Raw genomic sequence first — 12322 nt, 5'->3', positions numbered from 1 at the left:
AAAAGCACCTGAGCTGCCAACCTCTGGGTCTTCGGAGCCTCCACCCACAGCTTCCCTGCCAGTGGCCACTTTCCAGTGTCCTTCCTCTGGGCTGGCACCACCTTAAATCCAGCAGCCCTGCTAGGGGCCTGGACCTGCGGCTCCCTCAGTGGAAAGAAGCTGGGGCTGGAACAGGAGTGACCTAATTAAGGCTGCGACTGCACACCAAGCAGTCACGCGATCTTGGGGACAACCTGAGAAGGTGGTCACTTTCCTTTTTCCGCATCTCACTTACAGGCATGTGCCCTGTGTCACGCGGTGGGTGGCACTGCCGGAGAGGACTACACAACCCCACCGAAGGCGCCTATTCCTGACAGCCCTGGGAGCCGGGAAGCTCCACTGGGGCCGTAATTAGGGCCTCGGGGCAGCTCCAGATGCAGAGCTCAGGCCCCTCTACAGAGGTCAAGGATCCCCTGCCCTGCCTGTGGCCCTGGGTCCAGCCCTGGGGACTGAAGGAAGAAAGAAGTCAGCCACACTGAACCTTAAAGAGAGGACCCTGCTCTCCCAGGGCAAAGGCCTGGGAGGAGGGGGAGGGGAACCTCCTAAGAACCAACAGTAATGGACAGATTGGAAACTGGGGGTTATGGGAGAGAGACTGCGGAGAGCCAACAGCCCAGCAAGAATGGGGTCAGGCTGGGGCAACCAGCCAGAGAGAGAAGAATGCAGTAGCCAGCTGTGACCGGCCTTGAGGGTCAGCGTGAAGAGTCTGAACTTCGTCCCACGGTCCCCATCTGTAAACTGAGGGATGATAAAAGCACCCATCTCTTAGTGCTTACAATGCATAAATGCCAAGAACAGTGCCTGCACACAGTAGGTGCTCTGCAAGCAGTGGCTGTGCTCAGTCAAGTCGGTCCTTGTAGGAAAGGGTGGGGGGAGTATGAGCCATTTAGGGAGGGGACAGGGACCCTGTCACTGAGCCCAAGATGGACAGAGCTGCACAGGCTCAGGGGCCAGCACCTCTCCAAGGCTGAGACACAGCTCACCATGTCCCTGTGGGCGCAGAGCTGAGCCTGTCAGCAGCCAGATCTTGCTGGTAGAGAGTTGATGACAGGGGACCATGGTCCCAGGCACAGCGTTCAGTGGGAATTGCCAGGTGGGGCTGGGGGTCCCCGGGAGTTGCCTAATCCCAAGGCTAGGATCAACTACAGCCCTGGGGTCCCTTGCCACTCTGACCAGGAAGGGGCGGCAGGGCCAGCCTTAGGCACGTGACAGTTTCTAAGTCCTGAACGACATCCGTCTACTTCCTGCAAACCTGATCTGAGCTGGCAGGGTGCTAAGGACATAGTGTCAGCCAGAGGCAGCCTTGTGTGGAGACAGACCACCCAGTCCTCGCCTCCAAAATCAGAGAATTTACCTTCATTCAGCAACACGGGGGGCAGATAGGCAGAGACTGAAAGAAAATAAAACCAGGCCTGGACACCCTCCAACACACACACCTACCCACCCACGACTTGCACGAAGGCCTCCACACTGAGAGAAGGGCCGTTAGCAGCAGAACATCGGGCAGCACTGAAAGGAACGAGAGCCGTCAGTGCAGGTGACATGCACCAAAACGGCACTGGCCACATGCACTCCCGCATCTCCACTTAGAGACCCTTCTAAAAGGAGAGGAAAGCAGAGGCACTCGGCTCATGATGATAAAGGGAGGAAGGGAGGTTGGAAGGGGGGCTAGGGAGAAGGGGGAGGGTCCAAAGACTTGAGATGAAGAACACCTTATTTAACCACGGGGCTCAAGGAGGCAGACACCAAGGTCAAGGTCTCTGTGCAACCAAGTTAGTTTTCATTTGCCTTTACATCTGGAGGGCTTTTGTTCTTTGGGTTTTTTTTTTTTTTTTTTTTTTTTTTTTGGTCGCACCACGCAGCTTGTGGGATCTTAGCTCCCAGACCAAGGATCGAACCCGTGCCCTCTGCGATGGAAGCACAGAGTCCTAACCACTGGACCGCCAGGGAAGTCCCAAAGCCCTTCCTGACCACAGCCTGGCTCAAACACACCTTGGACCACCTCTCAGAGGAAGTAACACCAAGGCAGCCCTTCCAGGGTGCAGAATGTCACGCAGGGGTCCCAGCTGCAGGGCACCGGCTGCCCGGCCCTCTTAGCTGGCAGGAGAAGCGTATACATATGTCACTCCTGCTCCAGCAAGAATCTTCCAGAAGCAACTCTGGGGTCCTAGAGCTCTGGGATCACTCTGCTTCTGCCTCGTTTTCCCCTGGGGGCTCCAGGTCTGCCCCAGCCAGTGAAACCCCAGGCCACTGACAGGGAGAAAGGCCGAGAAGTGAGGGAAGGGGCGAGCAAGACCACCGACCACTCACAGGGCTCAGGATTCAGAAGATTCCAAAGCAATTGCCTAGAATAGGGGCCGTCGGGCTTCCCTGGTGGCGCAGTGGTTGAGAGTCTGCCTGCCGATGCAGGGGACGCAGGTTCGTGCCCCGGTCCGGGAAGATCCCACGTGCCGCGGAGCGGCTGGGCCCGTGAGCCGTGGCCGCTGAGCCTGCGCGTCCAGAGCCTGTGCTCCGCAACGGGAGAGGCCACGGCAGTAAGAGGCCCGCGTACCGCAAAAAAAATAGTATAGGGGCCAGCCAACTGTAGCCTGCGGGCAAATTCTGCTCACCAAGCCTTACCCGGACACAGCCACGCCAGTTAGTTTAGGTTCCTTGATGTATTGTCTGCAGCTACTTTTGGTCACAGTGGCAGAGTTGAGCAGTGGTAACAGAGACCCTAGGGCCCACAAGGCCCAAATAGATTTACTACCCGGCCCTTTACGGACCAAGCTGGCCCAACCCTGGCCCAGCCAGGGTTAGGGTTAGGGTTTCACTTAACCCTCATTACCCACCTTCTGCCCCCTGAGGTCGAGCAGATCCCCACCAGACTTCAAACTCTCAGCCCCCATCCTCTGGCTCCGAGAGCCTTGGCCCCAAGGCGTTTGATCCATCGAGGGCCTGAACCCCTTCCCAGTCCTGGCTGGCTGCTCCTCCCTGGCTGTGTCCAGAAAGACCAAGACCCCCTGCCCTGAATGCAGCATCTTCACAGTGTCTGCTAGGCTACCCGGGGTTTCTTATACATGGATGGTCGATGGCTTTTCCAGGATTTGCATCCTTCCCCGCCAAGCAGCATCATGTTAAATCCAGCCCATTGTTTAGAGTTCATAGAGCTTCTCGAGGGCAGAAACCCCTCCACATCAATCTGTATAATACCGGTACCTGGCATGTGCTTCACTGAATGAGTGAAAACACTGAATGAATGAAGAGCTCACAGACAGCAGGTGAGAAAGAGGCTCATCATTATCATCATTATGGGATCACAGGAGCAGACATTAGCAAATGTACAGACAGTGCTGGCCATGGGAGCGCAGGGGTGGGAGCACTGGGAAAGGGGTCACAGAAGGTCGGTGCAGCCTTGGAACCAAAGAAGGATTCAGTGCGGGACTTGGGTCTGTGTCTTGGCAGGCCGTTGGGCACAGGTAGAGTTTCATCCTGCAGGATGGCAAAGTCCACGCTCCAACAACTCAGATATCCCCGTATGTGGGCCTTCCAAGGACCATCTAGCACTTAGGACCAGGGGAGCCGTTCAATCACCAACACTGAAGGGACACAGAAGCAGGGGGAGGCTGCAGAGTGTGAGCCTGCAATAGTGCGCCTGATACATAGATATTCATGAAGCAGGAAACTAATAATAGCAAGCTGTGCAAAACCTAGCGTGTGTGCTGGGATCCTACACTGAGTATCTCTTCCCAAAGTCACGGACAGGCCTGGCAGCCACTAGCTCCAGAGCCTGAGACCTGATTCATTCGACACATACTTAGAGATCACTGGCTGAGCCACGCCGTGAAACCACACATGATGTAGCCCGCGTCCACCAAGCCCCCCAAATTCAATGGAAGATGGTATTTCTATTTACTAGTTAGTCTGGGGGTTGGGGAGGTATCACAGGGCTGAGAGTATAAATAAAGTTAGAGTCCCCTGGACCTTAACGCTTTGAAACTAGGCACTTAACTAATTTTGCAGGAGAGAAAGGAAAAAGAACTTTTTTTTTTTTTTTTTTTGCTTTATGTAAGATTTTAATAAGTCACTCGAATTCTCACAAAATGTGATGCTCTGTAATAAGGAGGGTGGAGGAGGCTTCCCAGAGAAAGGAGGTGAGGAACAAGGAATGAGGAAAGGAAACTCTCTGCAAAGATAAAACTGCCAGAAACGGTGGCACCTCTTTCCAGCTCCGCCAACATCACACTCCGGGCAAAGAAAACCAGTGCTTAAACCTCTCTAAGAAATAGTTCCCAGTTAACAGCGTCTTTCTGCCGGAGACCAAGACCCCAGACAGAAGTCGGCCTGGGTTCTGGCTGACTGCCCGCCAGGAATTCAGACAAGCCCTGGGTTCTCCCACCCCACCTTCAAGCAGAACAGTCAAATGTGCAAAATCCAGGGCAGGTGAGGGAATTTCAACTCTAAGGTGGATCACCGGGCACTAAAGACACAGAGGGTCAGAAGCCCTCGCCTTTCTCTAAGGGGAAAAGTCACTTAACTAACTTCCAGTTAATTCCATCCACCTTTCCCTGTGTATAAGGCAATTCACTCAAAAGATACAGATAAAGATCCACCTCCCCAGTAAACCACCTCCTAACAGGGCTCCCTTCACCCCTCTGGCAAATTCCCAGCCCTCCAAGTCCACACCCCTTCCTCCCTCCCTCAGAGAAAAGTCTAGGGAGGAGAAAAAGAAACTGGGGGTGGGGGCGATGAGAAATGAAGACTTCCAGGGCATCCCTGCCTTTTCGGGGTTCTGCAGTGGTGGGGAGTCAGGTACTGGCAGGGCGTCCATGACGTCATCATTTCCGATTCTGATAAAAAGACAACTTTCCCACAGCCAAAGCCTCCTCTCCCCACCCTCTCTCTCGGGCATTGAAACACAAGCGTTTAGTATACTGCGAGAACATCACAGCTGCATTTTAAGATGCTGTATTTGGGTCCGCCCTTAAGTGGCTGCCCTCATTACCTCCCTTTGAAAGGAGCCTCTGGATAAGTCCAGGGTAATTAAAATTTCCTGTCTAACCTTCACCGCTCCACCAGCTCGTATTACGGCCCTGGACACACACTGTAGAGTCAGTTTCTTCGGGGCCTTCTCACTCTTCGTTTAAAATCAGGCCACTATTCTCTCGGCCCAGCCTATCCAGTAACACTCTTGGAAACGGAGAGGGAACTTTCTCTGGCGGGGCTGCTGACGCCTCTGGCTTCCCACACTCATTAGAAAATTCTCTCTCTTCTACAACACACCAGGCTCATTTGTGGTAGGTCCCAACAATACAAAGGCAAATAAATGACCCCCCGCTCCAAGAAGCTGATGTGTTCACAGGCTGGAAAGGATCCAGGGTTTTTTAAACCTTGAAACTGTAAGAGATCCCTAAGTGAAATACTTTTAAATAGGAAAATCAAATGTAAAAGATCAAAGCACGTTTTGCAGTGTCTGCATGAATCTATATAGCCCCGGACAAAAAGAACAGACGTACTTTGTTCCGGTCAAGTCAGGTTCTGAGTGAACCCTAAGGCGACATCAGAATCTGGATCTAGAAACGGATTAAAAGCGAAATTCCTGCTGAAAGTAAGTGCGCTCCTGGCACAAGTTGGGGGTTTTCTCTTGGTTTTGTTTTGTGCAGTTAGATGGCAGCTCCATCTGAAAGAGTGTTAGGCTTTGAGAAGACTGACCCCCCTTCTCTGAGGGGTAGGAATCATTCTGGCTTTGGTGACATCTCAGACCTCCTAAATCACCTAAACAATCTAAAGTGGTTAAGACTCTGACACGTCACAATGCACATAGACAGAGCACCTCTGCCCAGGGGCAGTAATGGGGTGAAGAGAGCCCCCCCCAAAAAGATTCACAGCTATCTAGAACTTCAGAATGTGACCTATTTGGAAATAGGATCTTTGCAGATATAATAAGTTGAATTAAAATGATGTCATTCTGTGGAATTCCCTGGCGGTCTGGTGGTCAGGACTCAGCATTTTCACTGCCGTGGCCCAGGTTCGATCCCTCGTCGGGGAACTAAGATCCTGCAAGCCACGCAGCGTGGCCAAAAAAAAAAAAAAGTCATACTGGATTAGGGTGGGCCCTAAATCCAAGGACTAGTGTCTTTACAAGAAGGCCATGTGAAGACACACACACACAGGGAGAACACCATGTGACTATCAAGACAGGGTCTAGAGTGATGCGTCTGTAAGCCAGGGATGCCAAGAATTGCTGGCAACCATCAGAAGCCAGAAGAGGCATGGAAGGGTTCTTCCCTAGAGGCTTTGGAGCGAGCATATGGCCCTTCTGACACCTTGATTTCGGATTCCAGCCTCCAGAATGGTAAGAAAATACATTTCTCTTGTTTTAAACCACCAGCTTGTGGTCCTTGTTACAGCAGCCCTAGGACACTCATCCACTCACCCCGAAGCAGAATGAGTAAGTCCCCTCAGCAGAGCCCTGGGGGCGGTCCCAGGGGGACCAGTTACCCACCAAGCGGCCACATCCCCACTCCACAGCTCAAGCTGCAGGTGAAATCAACTTCAAAGGAGAAACCAGACACTGCAAAGTGTTTGTAAATTATTTAACAGAAAAGACAACACACAATTTGCACATCCACCAAAATGATGGCTGTGAAAATTAGTGCCTGAAACTTACTGGCCTCACCATGGGCCAAGCATTGAGCTAACTGCTTCATATACATGCATTTATTTCATCCCCACAAGAAACTCACAAGGCAGGTACTTTTCTATCCCCACGTGACATAAGGGGAAACCGAGGCACGGAGCTTTTCAGTAGTAACCTGCCCAAAGTAACCTTCCAAGTAGCAAGTGGTAGAGTTGGGGTCTGAACCCAGGAAGCCCGACTCCAAGTTCGTGACCTTAACAGCCTCAACAACACTGCTTCCGCAATGGATAGAAGGTGGAAAGCATGGAAAACAAGCTGAGATTTTTCACATGATTTTTTTTAAATTTATGCATAAAAACCAAAGGAAAAAGAAAAAGACACGTTTCAGTTGGGGGCAGATGTGTGGCAACGAGCAGCTGCTGGCTGGACAGGGTGATGGCAGACAGACACACCCCCAGGGCAGGGAGGCGAGGCGGGGAGGGGTGGGCTTGCCCAGGCCTCAGAGAGTGGCCAAAGCATGTGCAGAAAAGGCTCGATGCCATGGGGTGGGGGGATATGAGCAAACATTCGGTTTTCAAGAGGACCTACCCAGATGTAGTTTTGGTTTTTAAAAAAAATTTTTTTAAGTCATGCCGTTTTTTTTTTTTAAGTCAAGTAGGACAGCAGGAAGACGAAAATATGAAAGAGGGCCAGAAGAAAAGCTGGGCTGGGCTGTGAGCAAAGCTGGGACCTGTCAGAGGGCCAGCTATAGGACAGGTGGTACTGCCAGGCCAACGGGTGGCAAATCCCCAAATGCCAAGCCCCACAGCAGCCTTCCCGGGTAGGAGGGGGCCCACAGCCTACCGCAGCCTGGGCAAGGGAAGTGGGTGCAGGCAGCCCCCAGGGCTGGCGAGATCGGCACAGAGGGTCCTGGAGCCAGCTGGCCGTCTGCAGAGAGATCAAGGTAGCAGGACGGCAGAGGGACCAGAGGGTAGCAGGGGGGCTGGTCTGACTTAAGAGACCATAGGGGGCCCTCCATGAGATGAGGGGTTTGTCCATCAACTAGAGTCACCGCCACGTGCCAGGCACCGAGGATGGATGAGGACTAAAAAAAAAGCAGAGCTGTGTCAGAGATGTCCAAGTGACAAAATCTCCCAGACTGGGGAGCCCCAGACCCTGGTGGGGTGGGGAGAGCAAAGTTTCAGCTGCCTCCCCGCTGAGGAAACTGGGTGGAAGCACCTGAGGGGAACCCCATCGGGCTCAGCTGGAGGAGGATGTGTCTGGAAGTTCAGGGGGGCACCAGGTGTGGGTAGCAGGGCAGCCCGAAGGTGCGGCAGGGCGGGAAGAGTTCTAAACATGGACATGGGGCCTGGAGCCAAGGGGGTGGGGACAGCCTTCAGCGAAAGGCCCCTGTTCCACGTCACATGCTGACTTGGTACTGGCCACCCCCTCCTCTCACTCAGTTCTCACCAAACCCTTGAAAGAAAAGGTTGTCCCCGTTTTACAGACGAAAAGACAGAAGTGGTTAAGCAACTTGCCCTTGATCACAGCTAATGACCCTGGAACGAGGGGGCTATAGCCCCACCATCCTCAAACTCACGACGGATAATTGGGTCTCTCTCTTTTTTTTTTTTTTTTTTGACAGCATTGTATAGCATGTGGGACCTTAGTTCCCTGACCAGGGATGGAACCTGTGTCCCCTGCGGTGGAAGCGCAGCATCTCAACCACTGGCCCACCAGGGAAGTCCCAAGATAACTGGGTCCTGATACTATGTTTAAGGGGTGGGGGGAAATATCATTCCCTGAGTGGTCCCTGCCCCTGGCAGCCACAGCAGCTACCTGGCCCTCATGGGAAGGTGGTACTTTTTTTTTTTTTTTTTTCGGTATGCGGGCCTCTCACTGTTGTGGCCTCTCCCATTGCGGAGCACAGGCTCCGGACGCACAGGCTCAGCGGCCATGGCTCACGGGCCCAGTCGCTCCGCGGCATGTGGGATCCTCCCGGACCGGGGCACGAACCCGTGTCTCCTGCATCGGCAGGCGGATTCTCAACCACTGCGCCACCAGGGAAGCCCGGGAAGGTGGTACTTTTACCAGCAAGAAACTAAGGCTTCGAGGGACTATGTAGCTTTGCCCAGGGTCACAGGTCCTAGGCCCTGTCTGACTCTACGCCTGTGAGGCCCCTCCTGCCACACTGGTGTCTCCAGCCACCACCTGGGCGACTCTAACTGGAGCAGTCTTGCCTCCCCTGCCTTCCAGGACATGGGGGGAAATGCCCAGGAAGGTTTCTTTGCAATGACTGGTGCCTCAGATGCTACTGCCTAATGACCAGAGCTGCCAGTCCTGCCTCAGGACACTGGAGGCTGAAGGCCTGAGTCTGCCCGCAGTCAGGCCCGGGATGGAGCTGTGAAGGCCCTTCACAGGGAGCAGTGCAAACCCCTCCTCAGCAAGAGCCCCAGGGGGGCTGCCAGTGCCCCTGCTATAGTCTCCGCAGGGGGAGGGCGCGTGGCTCAGGCCTGGCCAACCAGAGCGACAGGGTGCCCTGGCCACAGCAATTGGTTCAGAGCCAATAAGAAGCAATAGTAAAGCTACAAAAGACACACACCCAGTAAGGTCTTTGCTGTGGTTACTCTTCCCACTGGACTTGCTGGAGCTGCTGTGGCCACACTGCCACCACCAGGGATAAGCCACCTGAGGATGGGGACAACACAGAGAGGAAGCCGGCTTAAGAAAAAGAAATGAAGCTCTGATGGCATCATTTGAGCTCCCTGATCCAGCCATACCTGACACCAGTCCTTTTTTAGTTTTATGAACCCATCAGTCCCTTTTTGGTTTATGCCAATTTGGGTTGCAAGTGACAGAAAACCCAGCCTAGACTTGTGACTGACACAGTAGCTCTGGAGGAAGAAGTCTCGTGCTCAGGCTAGACTGCCAGCTCTGTGGGACCCCAGACCGCACACTGCCTTCCTTCCCTGTGCTTGACCCTCTTCCGGTATCTGTTTCCACGCCAACGCCACCTTGCTTGGTCTCCCAAGCCCCCCTGATTGTGTGGACTCCCTTTATTACTCTTAGGCAACAAACAAACATCCTATCAGAGATTGTTCTGCAGAAAAAAATAATAGTAATAAAAATAAATGAAAGAAATCTGAATCACCCCAAAGTGATTGGAAGAAGAAGGTCCCCAAGATGCCCTCTCTGAAGCCAGCTGGACTGGGAGGAAGTGCTGGGACCTGGGAGCAGCCAGAGGCGGAACAGTATGCCAGGAAAGGCATAACCCCAAATAAATCAAAGGGGCTGTGACACACCGTTCACTTTTCCGTCTCTGCCCAAGTGCATTCTTCGGCCTCAACTCAGCCTTCCTTAATGGCCCAAATTACACCTATCGGGTGTTAACACCAGGGGTCAGTGCCTGGAAGCCAGGGACGCGGAAATCAGGGTGTCAGGGATGCGGAGGCTCCGGGTACCAGCCTCTGCTGACCTCCGCGCAGGGGCTGGGGCTGGACGACAGCCCAGCCTCAGGAAGGGGCCCAGGCTCCCGCCACACAGCTCTGGCCAGGGCGCCTTTAAATAGAACCTCCGCGCGGGAGGACAAACACATTCCAAGCGCATTTTAAACCGCCCCAAGCATGACCTGGCCGGCGGCCTCCGCTCCCCCAGGCATTTTTCCGGTCTTGGCCCAATTCTGGAACTAATATTAATAGCTCAGTTAGGAGCTTACGGTGTGCAAAATACTTTATGGCCTTAAAAGGCAGGGACGATTACTTCCCCCACTCTCCAGATGAAGAAACTGAGGCTCAGGGAGCTGCCAAGCTACAAGGCCGACTACTGGGGGGTCTCTCTACGCTGCCTCCAACGCCCGATGGGGCTGACACGGCAGGACCGGAATGAGCCGCCACCGAACCAGCTGCCACCTGCCTTGTCCGGTTCCGGAAGGGCGCCTCCTGCCCAAGAGGCAAGAAGGGAAAACAGCCATGGCGACGCTCCCAAGAGGCTCCCTGACCGTGCTCGCTCCAGGAACGTACTGATCTTTCGTGCAGAGTTTAACACACTCCCAGTTCTCAGTCTCTGTTGGTACATCCAACCCCGCGCGGCCGCCAAGGATAAGTTTCCTCCTTTGTTTTAAAAGATAAAGGACAACGAGGCTAATTTCTCCCTCGGGAGATAAAGTTAAAGTTGGCAGGTGAGGCGCGGCGCGTCTCCGTTTCCTAGAAGTTGCGCCCCGGGCAAATCTCGGAGCCGGCCCGCGGAGGGGGCGGGACCCGCCGTCCGGACCCGGGAGCTCCGGACTCGGGCTCGGCTGCCCGAGGGGGGACTTCTGACCTGGGTCACGGAGAACGGCGGCTCCGGCTTCTCGGTGTCCCACCCCCCGCACCGCGCCGGGATCGGTCGGGGCGCGCTGGATCTGGGGGCCGTTGGGTTAAATGCTAAAGACACCCCTGGAGCCCCTGCACTATCCCACCCTGTGTCCCCCCGCCAAGCGGGGCCCGGGACTCCCAGCCAGAAAGACCAACCCACCGCCACCTCCACCTCCCTCCCGGGCTCAGGGTCCCCGGGGGCTCAGGGTCCCCGGGGGCGCACGGCGCAGGACGCGGCGGAGAGCTTACAGTTTGAACATGCTCTCCAGGTCCTTGATGAGACGGCGGCTGAACTCGGGGAACTCGGAGTACGGGTGGAAGACCTTGCAGCGGCGGGGTCGCGCCGCGCCCTCGTTGATGTCCAGCCGTCGGTTCAGCTGCGCGCTCAGCTCGGCGTCGGCTCTGGTGGTGGGCGCCCAGGCGGATGGCTGCGGCTGGGGCTCCGGGCCTGGGGCGGCTCGGGGCGCAGGCTGGAGCCCGCCGTCCACCCCCTGCCACTGCAGTCGCCGCTGCAGCTTGCTCGCCAGCTCCTCGCTGGCCATGGCCGCAGTGGATCCGGGGACGCGGGCACTGGGCTGACAGCGCGCTCCTCGCCGACTCGCGACTCTGCGACACTTCGCCAAGACGGCGGGGACCCGGCGGTTGGGTGGAACCGTGGGCGGGGGCAGGGGAGGGCGGCGGGCGGGGAGGAGCCGCGGCTTTAAGGAGGCGCTGGGGCTCGGGGACAGCCCGCCCGGCCAGAGGCCACGGGCCACAGGTGTCGGCGCGTCCCGGGGACGTCGGCCCGCTCTCCACTCCCCGGGGCTCCAGACCCGGAGCTGAGCGCCTCCCGGGACGAAGAGTGGACCCTCGGATCAACTCTGACTTTGCCGCCCGCTCCCAGGGAGCCCAGGGACCCTGTGGTCCCCGGGGGAACGACACCGGGAAAAGTTTCAGTGCCGTTCTGGCGGCTCCTTTCGTGCCCAGACTGGAGCCGCTCGCGGCGGGGGACAGGCTGGGGGTGGGGAGAGCCGAGCGCCCCCGGGTGACACCTACGCGCCCCAAGGCTGCGGGTGGCACCCAGTGGTCGCCAGGTCTGGGTGAGGGAGGCGCCCGCAGGGAGCGCGGGGAAGGGGAGGCTGAATTTCACTCACCGAAAAGAAATGTTTCCAAAACACACTAAAAACAGGTAAGCGAACCGAAAAAAGAACAAGCAAGGGAGACAAACTCGTGGCTCTCCTGGTGGTAAGACACCAGCGCCGCTTCGGGGGCTCTGGCTTTTTCTGTGAAACACAAGAAAGAGAAGAAAAAGAAGCTTGAAAATAAAGAAATAAATCAGCCTTTTTAACAAGAG

The 12322-nt window shown here is 55.4% G+C and overlaps 1 protein-coding gene across 2 annotated transcripts in view; it reads right to left on the bottom strand.

The window, feature by feature from the left end:
- Nucleotides 1–11977, bottom strand: part of EFHD1 (EF-hand domain family member D1) — a 41385-nt gene extending 29408 nt beyond the window's left edge. The window contains exon 1 of one of the 2 annotated variants that reach the window (XM_059053094.2): nt 11239–11977. In XM_059053094.2, the coding sequence (XP_058909077.1) occupies nt 11239–11531 (293 nt within the window). In that variant the 5' untranslated portion in view covers nt 11532–11977. The remainder of the gene's footprint in view (nt 1–11238) is intronic. The other variant, XM_059053093.2, reaches the window with a different exon arrangement.
- Nucleotides 11978–12322: the final 345 nt, after the last annotated feature.

The sequence above is a fragment of the Kogia breviceps genome, chromosome 2 (genome assembly GCF_026419965.1).
Source record: "Kogia breviceps isolate mKogBre1 chromosome 2, mKogBre1 haplotype 1, whole genome shotgun sequence".
Lineage (NCBI taxonomy): Eukaryota > Metazoa > Chordata > Mammalia > Artiodactyla > Physeteridae > Kogia > Kogia breviceps.
This window is presented reverse-complemented; position numbering and strand designations above follow the sequence as displayed.